The 21,524-nt window shown below is 36.9% G+C and overlaps 1 protein-coding gene across 9 annotated transcripts in view; it reads right to left on the reverse strand.

Moving 5' to 3' along the window:
- Positions 1-4: 4 nt before the first annotated feature.
- The window catches only part of Dis3 (DIS3 homolog, exosome endoribonuclease and 3'-5' exoribonuclease), a 33,130-nt gene continuing 11,610 nt past the window's right edge, over positions 5-21,524 (reverse strand). For 2 of the 9 annotated variants that reach the window (XM_050144588.1, XM_050144579.1), the window contains exons 10-21: positions 20,820-20,936; positions 11,931-12,032; positions 11,557-11,621; positions 11,387-11,471; positions 9,657-9,784; positions 7,939-8,025; positions 6,387-6,543; positions 4,926-5,140; positions 4,649-4,817; positions 4,382-4,540; positions 3,362-3,484; positions 5-2,776 (exon numbers count right to left, since the gene is read on the reverse strand). In XM_050144588.1, coding sequence (XP_050000545.1) covers positions 2,693-2,776; positions 3,362-3,484; positions 4,382-4,540; positions 4,649-4,817; positions 4,926-5,140; positions 6,387-6,543; positions 7,939-8,025; positions 9,657-9,784; positions 11,387-11,471; positions 11,557-11,621; positions 11,931-12,032; positions 20,820-20,936 — 1,491 coding nt within the window. In that variant the 3' untranslated portion in view covers positions 5-2,692. Of the gene's footprint in view, positions 2,777-3,361; positions 3,485-4,381; positions 4,541-4,648; positions 4,818-4,925; positions 5,141-6,386; positions 6,544-7,938; positions 8,026-9,656; positions 9,785-11,386; positions 11,472-11,556; positions 11,622-11,930; positions 12,033-12,461; positions 12,579-13,466; positions 13,614-14,440; positions 14,579-14,780; positions 14,895-16,175; positions 16,341-18,398; positions 18,567-19,739; positions 19,814-20,819; positions 20,937-21,524 lie in introns of all 9 variants that reach the window. The other 7 variants (XM_050144581.1, XM_050144586.1, XM_050144583.1 and 4 more) reach the window with 7 other exon arrangements.

The raw sequence follows: 21,524 nt of genomic DNA on the forward strand, positions 1-21,524 counted from the left end.
ATATTATCCAGGAGTTCTAAGATGAACAGCCTCCCTGGCTACTTTTCAGTTTTTTAAAGTAATATTATCAAGTCAAATAACTTGTCTCGCTACTTGGCCTGGCCTTTATCTGTGAAATGGGAGTAGCAGTCCTCCAGTGGCTCCTCCAGTTTGTCTTGAGACCGTCTCACAATGTAGCCTAGGCTGGCCCTGAACTTTTGTCTTCTTACATCAGTCACTAGAATGTAAGGGTCAAAAGTGTGTTGAGTTTCATCTGCAACCAGTCGTCCTCAGTATCCCAGGGGAACTAGTTAGGGATGCTAGTGTCCTTCATTAAATGACACCATCTTTCCATGTAAGGCATGCACATCTTTTCATATACTTCAGATCCTCTCAAATTACTTATATCTACTACAATGTGAGTACAATGAAAATAGTTACGGTATCTGGGGGAATACTAATATGAAAATGTCTAAACATATTTACACAGATGCATTTTCCCCCAAGTACTTTCGTCCTTTCAATCTGGAGATGCAAAGCCTGGACACTGGATGAACATGTTCTGTGTAATCCGCTTAGCTTCATAACTGGCATTAGGGAAAAAAAATTTTAAAACCTCAAAGGCCCGGGGGAATGTAGGTTTTTGATCATGAATTTGCTCAGTTGAGATTAAAGCCTGTACTTGTTAAAGCCACTCTAGATGATGAGAATGGTAATAGACATGGGGGCTGCTCCATAGGTAGAGTGCTTGCTGCAAAGCAGGAAAACCTAACCTCCGTGTGAGCTTGCCAGAATGTGACTGTGATCCCATTTTGGTTGGTGGAAACTTGTTGAATTCTAGCCAGTGTAGCTCAAAGTGACAATCTCTAAAGTTCAGTGAAAGGCACCCTGTTTCAAAAAATTAATGTGGAGAAACAACTGAGGAAGAAATTCAATGTCCTACTCTATAAACAGCTAACAGATACAACTTATTGGCTTTTTATTATCAAGATGACCCCATAATGCAGGTAAACTATGGTAAATAGCTTTTAACATTTTTAGCTTTGTTCTTGCCTGTATTTACATATGTTTGTATACTACTTGAGTGATGGAACTGGAGTACAGATCATGTGGGCACTGAGAATCAAGCCTTGGTCCTCTGGCAAAACAGCCGTGCTTGCTCTTACCTGCTGAGACATCTTTCCAGTACCTGGCAAACAGTTCTTGTCTTGTGCTTTGCAATAGTCTAATCAAATCCAAGGCAATCATTATACCACTCAACTACATGCTCAACTCAATAGCAAAAAATTTGAGTGACTGGTGGGTAAAGCTCAAGAGCAGTATCTTTTTTTTTTAAATATTTATTTTATTTATTTATTATGTATACAATATTCTGTATGTGTGTATGCCTGCAGGCCGGAAGAGGGCACCAGACCTCTTTACAGATGGTTGTGAGCCACCATGTGGTTGCCGGGAATTGAACTCAGGACCATTGGAAGAGCAGGCAATGCTCTTAACCACTGAGCCATCTCTCCAGCCCCAAGAGCAGTATCTGTTATACTCCTTGGAAAATTGACTTTTTATTTCAGGAACATAACCATACCTGTTTATACATTGTTTGGCTGCTTATAAACCACAAGTACAGCAGGGCTGTGCTGTAGCTGTAGTTCAGCCAACAGTCTGAAATGCTGTGGGCCAAATGCTGTCTTCCTTCAGTTAAATCAAGTTCTGCCTTAACATATGGATATTATCTGCTGTAATAGGAAATTGGAAAACAGCACTAAATGTGTGTTTATTCGGGACACAGCTGTACCTACATTATAGCCTGGGACTTTTCAGCTGGTTACTACCACAAAAGTAGTTTACTAGACTAGAAACTGACTAAGCAAAGTCAAATGTTAAAATTTTCCTAATGTCATCATTAATCTGGGATTTGCAAGGCACGAGGTAGTCAAACTGGTACAACAAATGAGACTTCATTTGTTCCTTTAATATGTCTAATACAATCCCTCCTCTCTTATATAATTGGGTATAACTAAAATTCAAAAGCTATTACCTGTTTTTTTAAGAAAGCAGACATTTCTACTTTGATTCTTTCTCTAAAATGTAATGCCTTGTTTGAGAGAAACACTGGCAACACAGATTAAGGAACTTATCACCTGTTAACAATAACATCACAATGTTCCCAATCCAAGATACCTGAGTTTTTGTTTTCTTATAATCCCAAAACATTCAGTTCTGAGAACCACTAGTAAAGTAAGGAGGCTTTTCAAAATGTGTGAATACAGTGTTATAAGTAGGCAAATTAAAATCGCAAAAAGATCAAATGCCAAACACTGACAGCTCAAGATTTAGAAAGGCTTGTTCTTTGCTTCTAAAATGTTAATTTCCTCAGAAAATGCGTTTTTTCTATATTAAATAAAGCACTTATATAAAAATTAATCTGCTCGTCAATGAGCAGATGAGTACTCCATTTAAATGATCATCACAGATCCCTGAAGTTGCTGTTCTGTCACCATTTAAGTGATGGATATTCAAATGAATTTTTCTGCATAATTTTTGCTGTTGCAGAAGCACAGTCTAAGATTTAGCCAGTAACTCAATAAAAATGCAAATTTCTTAAAATTATTGAAATGTACTTGAAAGTATCATGCACACCAGTTTGTAAGTATGCTTTCAATTTTGTTGTTGTCTACAGTAATTGTCAGTCTTTGTAGTTCTCTGTTGCATGTAGCTACTTCTCAAGTTTCCTCTTCTTCCTTCCTGGCCCACTGAGATCCATGTCTGAAACATCAGGAGGAATATTTATTCCTGGTATCTAAAAGTATAAACGGAAAAAATGAAGTGATTAGAAGCATCAGATAAGAAATGTGTATCTCACCTTCCCCTTTACCACTATCACTTTCAACTTGAAGTAGACTTTCCAGTGGAGGGGATGGAGTTAGAAGGGTGCACCACACACAGTTACGCACAGGAAGTAACCATGGTTCAGAAGTAAGCCAGAACGGAGGTGCACACCTGCAATCTCAGCACTTGGGAAGATCCTTGCAAATTCAAGGCTAGCCTTATCTACATAGCAAGAAAACTGAGAAGCTTCAACTTGGCCTGTGTGTTTGTAATGTAACAGCTCTTTCTTGTGTCCAATTTGCCCTACTGGATTTATGTTACAGTAAACAGCAAGCACCAAAAGCCAAAAGGTTAACATTCAGGATTTTAAATGGAGCACCTGCAGTTAACTTGTATATTATAAACTAGAGTAAAGAAATAGGCAAGAGAACGGAATGGTCTTAAGGACCTCTAGAATCTCCGATGCCTGGAATCCAGTGCCAATATTTGGAATACCTAAGATCTTAACAAACTAGACGTTAACTTTTCCACACCATTAAATTAAGTTTGGTCTCACCTGTGGTTCCACAAGGGCCATGCGGATTTTCTGATGTTGAAGATTTGATGAATCTAATGTGATTTTTACTTTAACTTTATCAAAGACATGGAACACTGTACCTTCTACTCTGAGTGAAGGTATCTTGAAAAAAAAAAACATTTTATCAATATCATTTCTTAAATATGAATCTCAATCCTACTTCCAGTTTACCTTCCATAGTAATTTAAAAGTTTAAAACTAAGGAGGACAAGAAGTTGGGAAGGAGAGGTGATGGGTTCTGGGGGAAGTTGGAGGGGAGAAGTGAGGGATAGATATGATCAAGATATATTTCATTATATATAACATTTTCAAGGAATAAAAAATCCACAATATTAGTAAGCTTCTAGGTATTGAATATAAAAAAAAAACCCACATTAAACCTCAGCCTCAAATATAGTCTATTTTTGTGCACACTTCATCTTGTCACTAAGGTAAGCCTGAATGACATCATTCATCTTAGTGAATTAGTTGTTTGTAGTAAAGTATCATTAAATATGCTCTAATTTTAGGGAATGAAATGTGGATTTTCTGTCATGCATTTTGAGATTTAGGATATAAATCTACTGTGGACTAATCCTTCTGTACACTGTAAACTATGTTGTGATTGGTTTAATAAAGCTGATTGGCTCATAGCTTGACAGGGTAAGGTTGAGTGAGAAAACCAGACTAAGGATACTGGGAAAAAGAAGGGCAGAGTTGGAAGAGTCAGTCACAAGCCAGATACAAAACAAACAGGACGTGTAGAAAATCAAATAACAAGCCCTGAGCCACATGGTAAAACTTAGATAAAAAACATGGGTTGATTTAAGTTGTAAGAGCTAGTTAATAAGAAGCATTAGTAAGTATCTGAGTGGTTATTTGGGGGTGGCTGCAGAGACACAGAAAAACTCCACCTACATAAATACAGAAAAATTTTAACAATTTGTAGTTATGGTTGGCCAACTGTCAGAGAAAATATACCTCTCTTCCCCAAGAAAACAAGAATCAGCAATACCATACCTCATCATCATAAGTAAGCCGTGGCTTTGGTTTATCTTTTTCTTCAAAAAAAACTGTACCTTCTAAGCCATACTTTGGAATTAGCACCACAATTGCATTCTTTCTTACAAAGAGAATATAGGCTTCCTCGCTTACTATTCCTTTGCTTTTGAAAAACAGCTGTAAAATACATACATTCTTGTTAGAAATCTTACTTTGAGATTTACAAAAATAATTTTGAAAATACCAAATAAACAAAATTTCCCACTACAAACAAAAGGCAAATACCTGGGTATGAAAAGCTACTGATGCACGCTGAGCATACTGAGCCATTTTATGCCGGAAATTGAGATTTTTACATATATCTGAAAGCTTGTGTTTATCTGTCAACTCTGGATAAGTACAATCAGCCCCAATAGCCACGGCCAACAACCGATGAACAATTATGTCTGCATATCTACATAAAGAAGGTGAAATAAGAACAATGACGAATTAATTTTAAAATTTCTATATTAAAAGTTAACCATTTTCTCCCTCCTTTAGTTTTGTATGGAAAACACAATACCTTCTGATGGGAGAAGTGAAATGTGTGTATATTGGGGAGGCTAAGCCATAATGATGGAAGTCATTATCCATCCCAGAACAGAAGTAGACAGCTTGCATCATACAGCGAGTGGCCAATATCCTCAAAAGAGTGTTCAGGTACGGGAACTCAGGGGATTCGGCCCGGTCCAAAGAATCAGCCAAAGACTTGGCTGTATCAGTCTTAATTTCCAAATTCTGTCAATAAAAGGAAGAAAAGCACCAAATGAAATATCACAAAGTCAGTGGTATTGTCCTTCTTCCCTCTCCCTATTCCTGAGACAGTGGTCACACTGTGGAGCCCTGGATGGCCTGGAACCCATAGAGATTGGCTTGTCTCCACCGCCAAATTACTGGGGTAAAAGGCATGCACTAGCATGCCCAGCCAGAATTAGCATCCTCTCTTTAAAATATAAATAGATCAAATAAAAATAGTGTTTGTGGACAGATAGTAAGCATTCACACATTTTATCTGTTAACTAGAGGCACTAAAAATAACTTTAATTAATGGCTGATTTATGCAGTACTAAAGCTTGAAAATTCCTGAATGTATCTGAAAGTCCCAAAGCAGCAAGAATCCTGAAGTTCCAAGGGAGAGAACAAGAGTGGAGGCAGTTTATGCTTGCTAATCTCTGAGTCATGCCAAGCCTAAGTATGATGAAATTAAAAGGGTATAAACGGCTGAAGAAAAGTCCCCCTTTCCATGCATGTCATAAATAGCCTTCTTTTGTATGGATATGATACAGGGAGCACTGAACTGGGGTGACCTAAGGAGAAAACAAATTACTTGTGAATCTCTAAAAGCTATGCATTTCAAAGAAGCCATGGGTCTTAAGTTTCTATAATTATGATAAAATACCATGACCAAAAACTACTTGGGAGGAAAGGGTCTATTTCTGCTTACAGTTCCCTATCACACAGTTCATCATCCAGAGATGTCAAGTCTGGAGACCAAGACAGGAAACTGAAGCAGGAACTTAAGTAGAACCCATGGAAGGACACTGCTTATTGGCTTGCTCAGCCTGTTTTCTCGTACCTGCTTAGGGCTAACACCGTTCACAATGGACTGAAAAGAATCACTAATCAAGAAAATGTCCCAAAGGCTTGCCAACTAGAGGTCTTATGAAGGCATTTAAGTTCCTTCTTCTCAGATGACTCTAGCTTGTGTCTAATTGACAAAAGAACAAAAACAACAACAAAAAATAGCCAGTCTACCATGTACAAAAGAAAGAGATGGAAGAGCAAACTATGTCTATGATACTGTAGATAACTTAGTTTAAATCATTTGCCTTTAAGACTGAATGCTCCTTGGGCTGGAGAGATCAAAAAGAGCTCCTGGTATAGTATACATAAACTAAACTTTTATGAAAACATGAATATTAATTTTTCAGTGTAATGGGTAGATTATGCTACAAATGCATGTGACTTTTCGATAAGACTTTACCTTGGACTTGGCTGCCTTAACAAGAATTTCATAATTGGAGGGAGGTGGAGCTGGATGTTTTCGAAGCAGAGCATGTTCAGAAAATTCCTCATGAATTTTTTTTGCAACAGAAATATTTGCAAGTAACATGAATTCTTCCACCATGGAATTTGTTTCTCTGCCAGTTGGAAAAGCATAAGGAAAGAGAAGCTGAGACAGCTATCATCACATTTACTCCAAAGCTATCTTTTATAAGTGATAAAATATTTCCCAGTGAAAACATCTGCAGGCAGCTCATATCTATTTTCAGTACCTCATGTTTCTCTAATTTCTCAGCTCCTATAGTAACGGTTTACTACCTGTGTCTCTCCGGGGAAGTTCTAGCATGTTAAAATTGTTTCAAATTGTACTCAAGGGAAAAAAAAAAAAAGGAAACGTCCCTAACTTTACTAACATAAAACAAAATCACTACGTTTATCTCCTCTTACAGAAATAGAGCTATGAAAATAAACTTTACTGAGAGAAGTAAAAGCTTGGTCCCACAGTATTATCTAAACTCCCCCAAATTTTACCAATATATCACTAATATATTTTCAATAACTAATTTGGGTGCTTATTTCCACATACACAGTAACACACACAACAGACACTTCTGATTCCTAGCTGACAGATGTGCAATGTTATTCTCTTCATAGAGGTCACTGTTACACCAGTGCCAAACCTTGAATTCAGTTTGACTTCTTAATCCTTAAGACAATGACATGCCTTCCTTCTGCATAGTCTTTCCTTTAAGCTCTAAGCCAGTTAATAAACCATCTGCATGCTGTATCTACTGCTTCCTTTCTCTGGAATCATGGAACACACTAATTTTCAATCATGTTTAAGTTATTCAACATTTGTAAATTCTATTAGCTTTCCAAGTATTAGGACTCTCCACATAGGGAAGTCAAATGACTGGGTACTTCAAGTTGTATAAATTGTAACAGTAAGATCCAAAGTTAAAGAGTTTAGCTTCAAAAACTCTACTTTTTTTAAAGATTTATTAATGTTTCAATTATGTGAATGTTGTAGAATGTGTGTGCGTTAGGCACGTGTGTGTACACAAGACTGTAGGCCTGGGGAGGTCAGTCATTGGATCTCGCTGGAGCTGGAGTTACAAGTCAGCCATCATATGTGGGTGTTAGAAACAAACCTTAGGTCCTCTCACAGGGCAGCAATCTCTCCAGATGCAATGCCTGGGGTCCCTTGTACCTCTGCATACTGTGTTAGTACTTAAGAAGTCAATCAGTGCCATCTTTCTATTTTTGCAACTATTACCACTTAAGTTCTAACACAAATTAATTCAAATCAAGGTAAATTTGAAATTTCTCTATTACCTTATCCCAATTTTATATAAGAAAAGTTAAAAAGATCATATTTACTTTTGTAAATCTTTAATAAACCAGGAAATTTCATAGCTATCTGAACTGTAACAACTGTTTTGGGTATAAATACTCTGGTGATTAGTAATACACTACATAATACATTTAAAATTAATATTTAATATCAATTATTTTTTTTTTAAATCACATGCCTCAGTTCCTTGGTCTGTAGATCTATTGGATCATGAGTTTCACTGTCCATGTGGAATCGAACTTCTGGAGAAGACAGAGTCAAAGCCCTGAGTAAAAATGAGAGCAATTAGTCAAATGAACCAAGGACAGAGAAAACATTCTATAAGTTATTCCCTTAAATGATGAGTATATCAAGTACTTAAACATTTTTCTTGAAAGGTTTTATGACCTCTACTAAGTTTAATGTCTGTTGGGGGAAGCTGCTTAGACTCAAAAAAAAAAAAATCACACAGAAACTATATTATATTCTAATATATTATTTAAATTACTGCTTGGCCAATCACTTAAGCATATAATTTCTTAAATTAGCCCATTTCTATTAATCTGTGTATTGCCATGTGGCTGTGTATTACCAGCAAGGTTACAGTAGGCTCCGGTGGAGGCATATGGCTTCTCCCTGACTCCACCTTATTTCTCTGTATATATATATCTTTCAGTCTGGCTATATTCTGTTAAGCCATTGGCCAAAACCAGCTTCTTTTATTAACTAAAGGTATTCACAGCATACAGTGGGGAAATCCCATATCAGATGTCTATATTCATATAAAGCCTAACTCTCACATTTTTATTAAGCTACATAAATTTTGCAAGTATTTCAAGTGGCTAAAAGAACAGGCAGATTGGTATTTGACTTTCCATGGAAAACAATATATTGTGATGGGCAACAATGGGGAGGACCAGAGCAGCTCTTACATAAGTAGGTTAATGAGAGAAGATGTATAGGCAACCGAGTGGAGACTGATAAAATTACTACCACTCATACATCGTAAGGACTGATGGCTATTCCCTATTAGACTGCTGTGGCTCTCAGAATATGCTGTTCTAAGGGCTTTATATGTGTGGCTCTTAATGAGTTGAAGGTTATATAAATAAATAGTGTTTTTAGATGTGATGCTACTTTCGTCAAGTTCCACATCAACCTCAAAGTTTGTTTCTTTTTCTTTGGGTTTTTTGAGACAGGGTCTCACTTTTTGGATAGACTCAGACTAGCTATTTAAATCAGGCTGGCCTAGGACAGAAGTCATAGATTCACCTGTCTCTGCCTCCTGAGTACAGAGATTAAAGACTCTGCATGATCTGGAAGTAACTTTAATGATACTGGACAATCATGGAGAAATTAGGGAAAAAATTAATGATAACTGAGCAGCAGCTTTTGTGTACATACCTAATCTGTAAAGAGTTTTAAATTTCTTATTTAATTATTCAAATATGGTAGTCACTGGTCACACTTGCTGCTGAGCATACTTATCTGTGGCTGCAAGGAGTATGGAAGGATGGTCACTTGCATTCAGGAACTTAATTCAGGCACTCTGTATGAACAGTCCTGAGCCAGCGTTTGCATCATCAGCAAAAGCATTTCTGTAATTGCTAGTAGCATTCAAAATATAGTGAGAGCCCAGGCTCCAAGCTCTGAAAGGCTCCTCTACTTGGTCTCCACACACAGCAGTCTTTCAACACTGAAGCTATTTCTAACTGCTTTCTTTCCAACAAGTTTGTGCTGACACTCCTCCTCTTATGCCTGTTATGGTTTGGTAAATGCCATGATATAATCTATGAAGTACAGTCTACCAGCTAACAAAATTCTAACAAAATGCTCTAAAGACAAACATTATCTTAGTATAATTGATATTAATCATAATCATACACTAAAGCGTGTCTTAGTAGATTAAGAACATACCCCTTTTCAATCCTTCCTTTTTTAAGAATTTTAGCTAGTTTATTTAGTCCACGGAGACTAGTGGTAATATCATCATTCATGGCTGCTGAATCAATTCTCATCTGTGCTTCAGCATATGTAAGAGAAGCCTAAGAAAGAAACCTTAGGTTAACGTAATTCTCACAACCAATACAAACGTATTTACTATTTGAACCATACTCTTATGTGCAGGCCACCATGCACGTATGGCGGTCAAGGAGCTAGCTCCTCTTCCTCATTCGAGACAGGGTCTCTCGTGTTTCCTACTTGATAAACCAGGATAGCTCGCGCATCAGTGAGTCTCCTGTCTCTGCTCCTAAGTCCCTATCGGAGTGCACTAGGATTGCAGACGTGTACACCGCAACACAGCCTTCTCGTGAGTCTTTGGACTTGCACAGAAAGCATTTTACACACACAGCCACCTCTCCACCTCTAAACTGTAGTATTTTTATCTCATATTCCATGATTTCAGGAAGCCTAAAATAAGTAACATGAGAAATCTATAGATTAACTTTATACCATGATTTCTAGTTTAACTCAGATATTCATTATTTAACATAAGCAAATTTCCATTAAAATAAAGGAAATGGTAGTTTTTTTACATTTTCAGGATTTTTTTTAATAATAGAATATTTCATAATACTTTCGTATTTTGTATATTTTAGGTAGTACTTGAATAAATCACCAAGCAGGTTCTGGCTGTTCTCTAAAATCCTTTGCAAAAGGTCATTACTCCCCTTCTCACTGGCAAATAAGAAGAGTCTAGATATATTTTATAGGACACTAACCAACCAACAAACAGTCCTCAAAATGCAGTGAAAATGATAAGAAAAGTTTGAAGCAATCTCTAATTAACAGATAATCCAAATATGAAAATAGCTGCTTCTGCTTCTATGTGGAAAACTAGTATTTTTTCAGATTAAAAGATAAAAAATTGAAATTCACAAACAGAATAAAGTAACATAATATAGGTTAAGTCAAGTTTCTGGGAGCACCTTTATCTACTAAATATTAAGTGTTCCCTTTCTAGAAAAATATTTTATTATGTTCATTAATTTTTTTATTTCAATTCATAAAACTTTGTTAAAACTATGTCCCAGGATTATTGCCTCAATGTACTCTAAAATTATGAATCTCTAAAGGCTGAACTAATTCACACACCACTTGCTTGTTAACAGTTCCTGAACTAGTCGTCAGAGCAGAGTGAGACTAGTTATAGAGCAGAATGATACTGACTTGGAAGAAAACAATTGGTTAACTTTCTGAAAACATCATTACAAGACAAAGGGTCTAGAATAGAGGACAATTTAGCACAAAATGAAGATGAATGTTAGAGAATATGGGGAGAGGTACAAAAATAAGAAAAATTTGGCTCCATTCTGTTTGAACATCTCAGGTTCTACTGGAAACTAACTCTAACTTATTGTTATCCATGATGCACCATGGTAATTTTCCCAACACTACTATTTTTAAATAGGAATAGACTCAATTACTAGGGTTACCTTTACTTGAGGTACATAGGTTCTAAGTTCCTGGATACAGGACATTTACTACATAAAGTAATTCTGAATAGATCAATAACTGAGCAAATTTTAAATTCTGAAACAAACTAGGGACTGCTACAATGCTGAACCTAACTTTTTCAAAAGTATCTAAGAATTTGTTAAAAGCACCAAAAATTTGAAATGTCAGATATGAATCATAAAACTAACCTTTGAATTAATTACGCTTTTGGTAAATCTTGTTTTTAAGATTTCAGCATTATGATTCATTTCCCAAATACAGGAAAATGCCAACCTTAAGGAAAAAAGAGACGGTTATTTGTTTATGGGAATTAATTAATATAGTTAACAAGACACTCTTATAAAAAATGCAGAAATACCTGTCAACATTGGATCTTAAGGAGCATAAGTTAGAGCTAAGCAACTCTGGAACCATGTCAATCCTCTGAAAAAGATGACAACAGACCTTAGGTTACTCAGCCACATTCACACATCTTAATTTCCATCTACAAATAGCATCACGTGAGCAGGAAAGAGGGCAGTGTATTCTTGTAGTTTTAGCTAAATAAATCATGTATTTATTGTGATTGCTCATGAAACTAAAAGTTCCTGGCTTAGCCTTCTAAAAGATGAGGCAGGATAATCAAGAGTTCGAGGCTAGTCCTGGCCTACACATCAAGAACCGGTGTTCATTAAGACAAAACAAAATGCCAAAGTGTTCTGATCAGTAAGATTGTAAATTTAATACATTTACCTTTTCACAAAGATAAACAGTTGTTCCTCTTCTGGCTGATTCTTGATCCAACGCATTTCCTGGCCTGATGAAATGGCTAACGTCAGCAATGTGAACACCAACCTTAAGAAGATTAAAATGAAAGAATGTCAATCTGCATTATTATTATTATTATTATTTTTTTTTAATTTTTCGAGACAGGGTTTCTCTGTAGCTTTTTTGGTTCCTGTCCTGGAACTAGCTCTTGTAGACCAGGCTGGCCTCGAACTCTCAGAGATCCGCATGCCTCTGCCTCCCGAGTGCTGGGATTAAAAGCGTGCGCCACCACCGCCCAGCTCAATCTGCATTATTAATAGCACAGACTAACAATGGAATTTAGCTGAGAAAAAATGTGGCTAAACTGAAAATGGACTCTGTCACAGCTCATAACTCAACCTCTAACATTCCCATTAGTTTTTGTAGCTATAATTTTATATTCTTTTCTCAGTAAGAAGAAACAATGAACCCTAGAAGTGAATCACATTTAGCTAAGAGTACTGAGCCAAAATATACCTCCAAATTTCCATTACTGAGTTTTCTACAATGCAGGGCATCGTCTATGTCAGTACATCCTGGAGGGTCGACACTGCAAACACACAGATGTCTCAGGTCTTCTCGGTTTTTCATGTCCTAGAAAATACCATGTTAAAAAGAAAAAATATTAACTTGAGTAACACAACAGCAACATAGCTCTTAGGAAATAAATATCCCCACAAAAATAAGTTAGATTTCCATGAGGAAACTTGACATATGCCACTAGTTCTACAGTCTGGAAGATGTCATCTCTCAGAGAAAAAAAAAAAATCAAAATATTTGTAGATCACCTAATTGATGGAGCATGGTCCAAGAATGGGGATAAACTGTTCTTGGATTATGCTTTCATGCCCCTCCCAGGTATTGTGGCTATTGAGTTTACTTTGGATTACCCATCACAACTGCTATTGTTATTTGCTTATATGCCTCTATGGGAAAACATGTTTTTGCCGCATTCAGCTTGTTCTTGTGATTGTACTCCTTACTTACGTGATTCTACTTAACACTCGAGTATAAACTGTCTGATGCTCTCAATAAAGTTGTCTACTGCATAAGAGTTTAGTCTGCCTCATTTTTAGGCTCTATTCTCCCAGATTCCACTCTTTTTAGAGCAGTAAACACCTAAAAATGCTGTAACTAAATGTGAACAAGTAACCATGGTTTCTACATATTTAAAAACACATAGAGAAATTACATTAATTACACCCTGATCTGGTGGCTCAGTCCTATATTCCTAGATACTCAGAAGCCCGAGGCAGGAGAAATAAAAGTTCAAGGACTACTTGGGTTACAGAATAAGATCCAGGCCAGCATGGACAACTTAAGATCCCATGGTAAAACAGGGCTGAGGTCTCAGTCCAGTGGTAGAGTGTTTAACGAACCTGTAAAATGCCCTGTGTTCAGACACTAATGAAAACAGCACAGAACAGAAACTCCCTAGGATAACAGACAACCCATAAAGTCACTGACTTCTTTTCAACTCACCTTCTCAGTAATACTCCACGGCATCTTGGGCAGGAAGCTAAGGACAGCCTGGGAAAAGGGCTGATGAGGAACATCATGTTCAAGCAACAGAACTTCTGTTTCTGTCTCTTTTTCTCCAACATCACCTAAATTTTTAACAAAGTGTCCCTGAAATGAAAAGGTATTATCAGAAAGGCACACTTTGCAAATAATATTTCAACACTAAATATCTTCCAGGATTTTTACTCAAGTGTTTCTAAATTTTTCTCTAACAACAAATTAAAAACCCTTTGGCAAGGCAGTGGTGGCACACACCTTCAAACCCAGCACTTGGAAGGCAGATGGATCTCTCAGGTGGAGGGCATCCTGGTCTACAGAGTGAGTTCTAAGAGAGCCAGGGCTACACAGAGAAACCCTGTCTAGAAAAACCAAAAAGGAAACACCACCCCTTGGGCCTGGAGAGACGGATGTGTGGTTAAGAACTCTGTTGATCTTGCAGAGGGCCCAGGTCGGTTGCCAGCACCCACATGGTGACCTACAACTATCTGTAACTGCAATCCAGTAGATCTGACTGCAGCCCCTGCAGGCCTCCCTGTGCCCCTGGCATGTACTGTGTATAGACACCCACGGGCAAAATGTCCATAACAGAAAAGCAAACAAGCCTCTAGAAAACTAAAGGTGAAAATGAAAAGAGCCTGGTTCTTAGACCATAATGCCTATCTATATTTAGTACTCTTTAACCTTAATATTTTCAAAATTTGATTAAAATTTATTCAAGGCACAAATGTTTCTTCCATAAAGTTATCAGTAAATGTTGTTAGGTGACTTGAGTAAAATTAGCCACATGACTTATACTAGAATTATATAAAATTAATCTATACTACTTACTAGGTAAACCATTATTTGTGTACATAAAACTATTACACTTTCACTAAAAATCAACAGTAATTAATTTAACTAAACACATAAAGGTAAAATTACTATTTTAAGCTTACATTTGGATATCTAGAATTTCTAGGCCAACCATCAATAGCGACAATAATTCTCCGTCCTTCTAGTGCAGAAGCCTGTCTGGTTTCTATTCGAATTCGTGGAATTCTCTTATCAGCAGGTGTAAAGAGATGTCTTCTTGACTAGAAAAGAATTTAAAAAAATTATTTGCAGTCTGGGGATCAATCCTAGCATTCCAGCACATGCTATGTAAGTACCGTACCACTGCACTCTAACCCAGGAGAAATGACTGTATGTACACAATTTGAAAAACCCGGCAGAGGAGTGCTAAGTTCCAGTAGGTGAGAATCATTTTCCAATAGTGCTAATAAGTGCTCTACTCACCTCCTTAATATCAGACTTGGAAAGCATGCCGCAATATGGTCTCCAGTTCCTTTTTATTATTCCTACAACTCTACCTGTAGCCCTCAACATTTTTTCACTTACAGCAGTCTTAAGCTGAAATATAAAATGAAAATCATCAATTATTTTTCTTCTAAGTAAGTTTTCTTCCAAATTAGATTCTGCACATGGACACTAATACATTCAGGTAGCAAATAATGACATGACACTCAGAACCATTATGCCTCAAAGTTCTAGACATGAGCTTACCAACTGAACAATGCTTATTGTTCCATAACAAAGCACTCTATAAATGATAAATCAAGAGGCATGTATCTGATAAATATGTTAGAACTCAGTGTTTTCCATTTTAATATAAGGACTTACAAAAACACATGTTAAGTACAGAAATTATGAAACTGAGAGTTAGCAGTTTAGACTAACTAGATACATGTAGTTACTAATTAATTACTATATACTTATTACAGTGAACATGTCATGTTGGATCTAGTCAATTATAAAATAAATGCATCTTCAAATTAATTTATCTCAAATTAAAAGTCAAATAAAGAATGTAAACCATGAGAAATAGATCCTATAAAATTTTACCTCCAGTGACTAGATTCAGCATGAATGCTATAGTCAGACTTCAGGAAATTAGATGTAACCAATGAAAAGAGCTACCCTTTTAATTTAATACAAGAGTGTTACCTCATAAAATGGGTAAGTCGGTCATTTCTAATAGACTTAACACATATGGAGTAACTCAATCTCCCTATAAGCATATTGGTAGAAATGGAATAATTAAGCATGTACAAAGACAAAGATACAAAAGCACATTTTCTAAGGAAATTTTAATACTGCAAAAAAAATTTCAGGAAATTTTACATTTCTATTTACTTAAACTTCATAAATTCAGACCATATCCTAAATATTAACAGACTTTCACTTCCAAACTCAAACAATTCTAAATTAAATACTTATACTCATGCGTAAAATGTCATTAAAAGATGAGTTTGTATACTTAGAACAGAAATCATCTACACACATAACTTGTATAAAATTAAAAGTAGACTTGAGACTGGAGAGATGACTCAGTATTTAAGAATACTGGCTGCTCTTCCAGAGAACCTGGTTTGTTCCCAAATCACACATGGAAGTTTATAACTGTCAGTAATTCCAGTTCCAGGGCTGGGACATCCTTTTCTGGCTTCTGCAGGCAATGCACAGATATGCTACACAGACATCCATGCAGGCAAAATACCCATACATATCAAATAAAAATGAATAAACCTTTAAGAAGAATTTTGAACTGTGATTTCATTCAATAAATATGAAAACAATGGCACGTTAAATAGCACAGCAATCCGGACAAACAAAACCTGTGTTCTCGCATACCATGAGCTCTCTCTCCTCATCTTTCTCCACATCATCTTCCGTTGGACCTTCATCGTGTAAAACCACAGAGGATGGTGCCACCCACTGACTCCTGGGCAGAAGCTCCACGGCCACAATGTCTTCATGAATAGCTCTATTTAGATGTTTAAGTCCTTGTATAAGTATCTGGGCAAACCAGCAAATGGCATGTGTTAAAATAGATTAAATGGCAGTAATGAAAAAGTTCTCTAATAGAGGGCAATATTCTGTATGATACCTAATTCTCTTAATGATTTTCCTATTTTAAAATAATAACCTGAGCCAGGCTTCTTGGGTAAGTAACTACACAAACATTGTTCATCTGAATTTGGTCCCCAGAACCCATGATGGAAGAAGAAAACTGACTTCTGAAAGTTGCCCTTAATTTCCCCATCATACTTTGGTGATGCACTCCCGACCCACATATCCACATCATATAACACAATCTTAACCATTTTAAAAATTAACATAAAAAATGGCATTGTTATTCATTATTATACAGTCTTAATTTTTAAACTTTAAGGAGAAAAATGTTCAAGAAATATGGCTTTTGTTTATGACTTCACCATAAACAATGGTGATTAAATAGTTGGGAAAATCAAACTACTTAAATCTCAAGATCCCGATTGGTGAAAATGAAAACTCAACTACTTTCACGGACTGGGGTTGGTGAAAAGCAGCAAGCCACAAGTCCGACAAATCTGATGAATAGCGAAACACTCGAAAAGCTGCTATCATGTGATGTGAAGCCTTCTTTCTGCTGTGCACTTATTTATTATAGGCAGATATATAAAACAAGAATCTCATTTTAGAATATTTGATGTTTCTCTTAAAAGGCAAGTTAGTAGAAATTTTTTAAATAATCAGTCTCATAATTCATTTATTAGCTGAGCAATGGTGGCACAGCACACGTCTTTAACCCCAGTACTGGAGAGGCAGAGACAAGTGTGATCTCTGAGTTAGAGGTCAGCCTGGTCAACAGACTGAAGTCAAGGACAGCTTGGTTACACAAGTAGAAACCCCTTCTCAAAAACACCACAGCAGTCTGGCGGTGGTGGCGCACGCCTTTGATCCCAGCACTCAGGAGGCAGAGGTAGGCAGATCTCTGTGAGTTCATGGCCAGCCTGATATACAGAATTAGTTCTAAGCTCTAAAGCTACTCAGAGAAACCCTGTCTCAAAAAAAAAAAACAGGAGGAGAGGGGAAGTCCTTTATTATAATAGTGTTTATTACTCTTACCAACTAGAAAGAGAAGGTAAGGTAGAGAAATAGCTATCATAAGGTTTTTCTTGGAAGCATGCAGATCTGAAAAAGCCTACAGACCACAGAAAAATCCTGGGCACAGTAGTTCCACGCCTGTCCCCAGCCCTAATCAGGTGTAAACAGAAGGATCTCTGGAGCTTACTGGCCAGTTAATCCAGCCTAACTGCTGAACTCTAGGACAAAAGAAAGTCTGCAAGGAAATACACCAAACTTCTAAAGCATCACCTGTCCTCTGGCTTATATACTCACAGGTAGATACATGCACATGCTAATTAAAAATAAAAAGTGAGGCAAATTTAAATTCTCATACAAAAATTTTATACCAAATATTTCCATGTATAAAGATATAAAGGTTTATACAGAGGCCAGCAAGACGGCTCATCAGAAATCCTAGGCTTGCCACTAAGCCTGAGAGTTTGAGTTCAATACCTGGGTCTCTCTCTTTGCAAGGAGAGAACCAAACCCTGTCCAAGTTGTTTTCTAACCTTCACTAATAGTGTGCATGCACACATACATACATAAAAATAAAATTTTTAAAAACTTTAAAAGGCAAGCTTTCATACTGTCTTAGTTAGGGTTTCTATTGCTGCGATGAAACACCATGACCTAAAAGCAAGTTGGGAAGGAAAAGGTTAATTTGATTTACACTTCAGCAATGCTGTTCATCACTGAAGGAAGCCAGGACAGGAAGTGAAAGAAGGCAGGATTTTGGAGGCAGGAGCTGATGCACAGGCCAGGGAGGGGAACTTACTGGCTTACTTCCCATGGTTTGCTCAGCCCATCTTGTATAGAACCCAGGATCGGCACCATCCGCTATGGACTGGGCCCTCCTTCACCAATCACTACTTGAGAAAATGTCAAGGCGTCTCCTCAACTGAGGATCCCTCCTCTTGATAACTCTAGCTTGTGTAGACACACAAACCAGCTGGTACACCTACCTACCTCTTTTTCATCTTCTTTGTCTCCGTGAATCCACACTGTAGCTTCTAAATAATTTTCCCTGCTAGCTCTAAATGTTCCTTGAAGGTATGAGCCAGATTTTATGCCTTGTTGGAGCTTACTTAAGGGAAGATGCTCTGAAAATATTATTTTCCCACTTTCTATTTCATTCTGTGAAATAAGCAAATCAAAAGTCTGTTTATTTAATGCACTGCTTTCAAGAGTATCATACAAGTTAAATCTACTTTATAGAATATACAACTGAGAGTGGTGTATATTCCAGACCACCACCGTCTAAACAACTCGCTGCAATGAAAGGGCCATCTTTTTAATGAAGCTCAACATGGCAGCCACTAAGTACAAATTCTGTTGACTAGCTGGATATGTATAATACAGCTGGGAAAATGGGTTTTAAAATTTAAATTACTTTTAAGCACCTACATGAACTAGTAATTAGTTATCATAGAATGCTCCAAATCATATATTCCAAAAAGTCAGCCCAGTTGCATCTTTTAGAATTCTTTTAGTTTTGTAAAATAGTTAAAGACAAATAAGACTGGAGAACAACTGTTAGAGAAACAGAATGAATACACATATCTGGTCCTATTAGATACAGCTACTTTGGTGAAACAGCTGTCATGAAAGAAGATATAAAGTCACCGTTTTCTGTTTTTTTTTTTTTATAGTGGTAGATTAACCATTTAAAAATATATCTGACAGTTAAAGTATGAGATTCAGTGTGAAGTTCCACAGCTTCAGCATGGCTGCTAACTGTACAGAAATCCAATAAAGCTTTGGGTCTTATTAAAAACACTGCAATCCGGGCGGTGGTGGCGCACGCCTTTAATCCCAGCACTCGGGAGGCAGAGGCACTGTGAGTTCGAGGCCAGCCTGGTCTACAGAGCTAGTTCTAGGACAGGAACCAAAAGCTACGAAGAAACCCTGTCTCAAAAAAAAAAAAAAAAAAAAAAAAAACCAACAACAACACTGCTTATTTGTGAGGTCTTAAAATAAAATTTTTAATAAATTAAAATAGCTACCATTTACACTTATCATAGCTATGTGATAAGCAACAAGAGTTACACGAATGGTTACAATTATACTTCATTCAGTTCTAATAATGGTATAGTTATTGCTATTTAGCTTACATACAAAGCCGATGTATTTAGCAGAGTTTATTTCAATAAGCCAATCACAGTTACCTTGTTTACAACCTAACTCTGTTCCTGTCCTCGCTTATTGGCATGTTCTAATTTTTAAATCTTTTGTAACTATAAACCTAATATCCTAGATGGCTATTTTTATACTTTCTTTTCTTCAAAAACAGAACATACTGAAACATACCGTTTCCTCAGACAAGCAAGCAAGGCGATCTATAAGCTCAGGGTTAGCAGTTAGGCTTTTTACATATTCCTCACCTGAAAAAATAAAAACAGTCAATGCTTTAAAACTCAAGAATCTAATTTTATCTAGGCACAAGAGAACATGAATGATCTTGTTTTGATAGTACATCTGCCATTTTTCATACATGAAACAAAAACCAATCTGTTGATGTAATCATGACTGAAAATGGGTCCAACATACATGAATTTTTACTATGTCAACTGCAAATAGTGAGGAAAATAACAGCCACTATTTACAACTGCTTATTAAGCTCACTGACAACTTTAAAATGTAAAAAGAATGCGGGGCGGCAGTGGTGCATGCCTGTAGTCTCAGAACTCAAGAGGCAGAGGTAGGAAGATCTATGCGAACTGGAGGCGACCTGGGTCTACAGATGAGTCCCAGAACAGCTGGAGCTGCTGTTACACAAAGAAACCCTGCCTGAGAAACTAAAAATAGATACAGTAAAAATAATTAAAATAAATAAAAATAAAATGGGGGGCTGGGGAGATGGCTCAGCAGTTAAGAGTACTAACTGTTCTTCCAGAGGACCCAAGTTCAATTCCCAGCACCCATATGGCAGCTCACAACTGTCTGAAGATCCAGTTGCAGGGGATCTGACACCTTCACACCAATGCACATAAAATAAAGTTAAATAAACCATAAAAAATATTNAATTTTTCGAGACAGGGTTTCTCTGTAGCTTTTTTGGTTCCTGTCCTGGAACTAGCTCTTGTAGACCAGGCTGGCCTCGAACTCTCAGAGATCCGCATGCCTCTGCCTCCCGAGTGCTGGGATTAAAAGCGTGCGCCACCACCGCCCAGCTCAATCTGCATTATTAATAGCACAGACTAACAATGGAATTTAGCTGAGAAAAAATGTGGCTAAACTGAAAATGGACTCTGTCACAGCTCATAACTCAACCTCTAACATTCCCATTAGTTTTTGTAGCTATAATTTTATATTCTTTTCTCAGTAAGAAGAAACAATGAACCCTAGAAGTGAATCACATTTAGCTAAGAGTACTGAGCCAAAATATACCTCCAAATTTCCATTACTGAGTTTTCTACAATGCAGGGCATCGTCTATGTCAGTACATCCTGGAGGGTCGACACTGCAAACACACAGATGTCTCAGGTCTTCTCGGTTTTTCATGTCCTAGAAAATACCATGTTAAAAAGAAAAAATATTAACTTGAGTAACACAACAGCAACATAGCTCTTAGGAAATAAATATCCCCACAAAAATAAGTTAGATTTCCATGAGGAAACTTGACATATGCCACTAGTTCTACAGTCTGGAAGATGTCATCTCTCAGAGAAAAAAAAAAAATCAAAATATTTGTAGATCACCTAATTGATGGAGCATGGTCCAAGAATGGGGATAAACTGTTCTTGGATTATGCTTTCATGCCCCTCCCAGGTATTGTGGCTATTGAGTTTACTTTGGATTACCCATCACAACTGCTATTGTTATTTGCTTATATGCCTCTATGGGAAAACATGTTTTTGCCGCATTCAGCTTGTTCTTGTGATTGTACTCCTTACTTACGTGATTCTACTTAACACTCGAGTATAAACTGTCTGATGCTCTCAATAAAGTTGTCTACTGCATAAGAGTTTAGTCTGCCTCATTTTTAGGCTCTATTCTCCCAGATTCCACTCTTTTTAGAGCAGTAAACACCTAAAAATGCTGTAACTAAATGTGAACAAGTAACCATGGTTTCTACATATTTAAAAACACATA

The sequence above is a fragment of the Alexandromys fortis genome, unplaced genomic scaffold (assembly GCF_014885135.2).
Source record: "Alexandromys fortis isolate MF-2015 unplaced genomic scaffold, M_Fortis_MF-2015_v1.1 scaffold_43, whole genome shotgun sequence".
Lineage (NCBI taxonomy): Eukaryota > Metazoa > Chordata > Mammalia > Rodentia > Cricetidae > Alexandromys > Alexandromys fortis.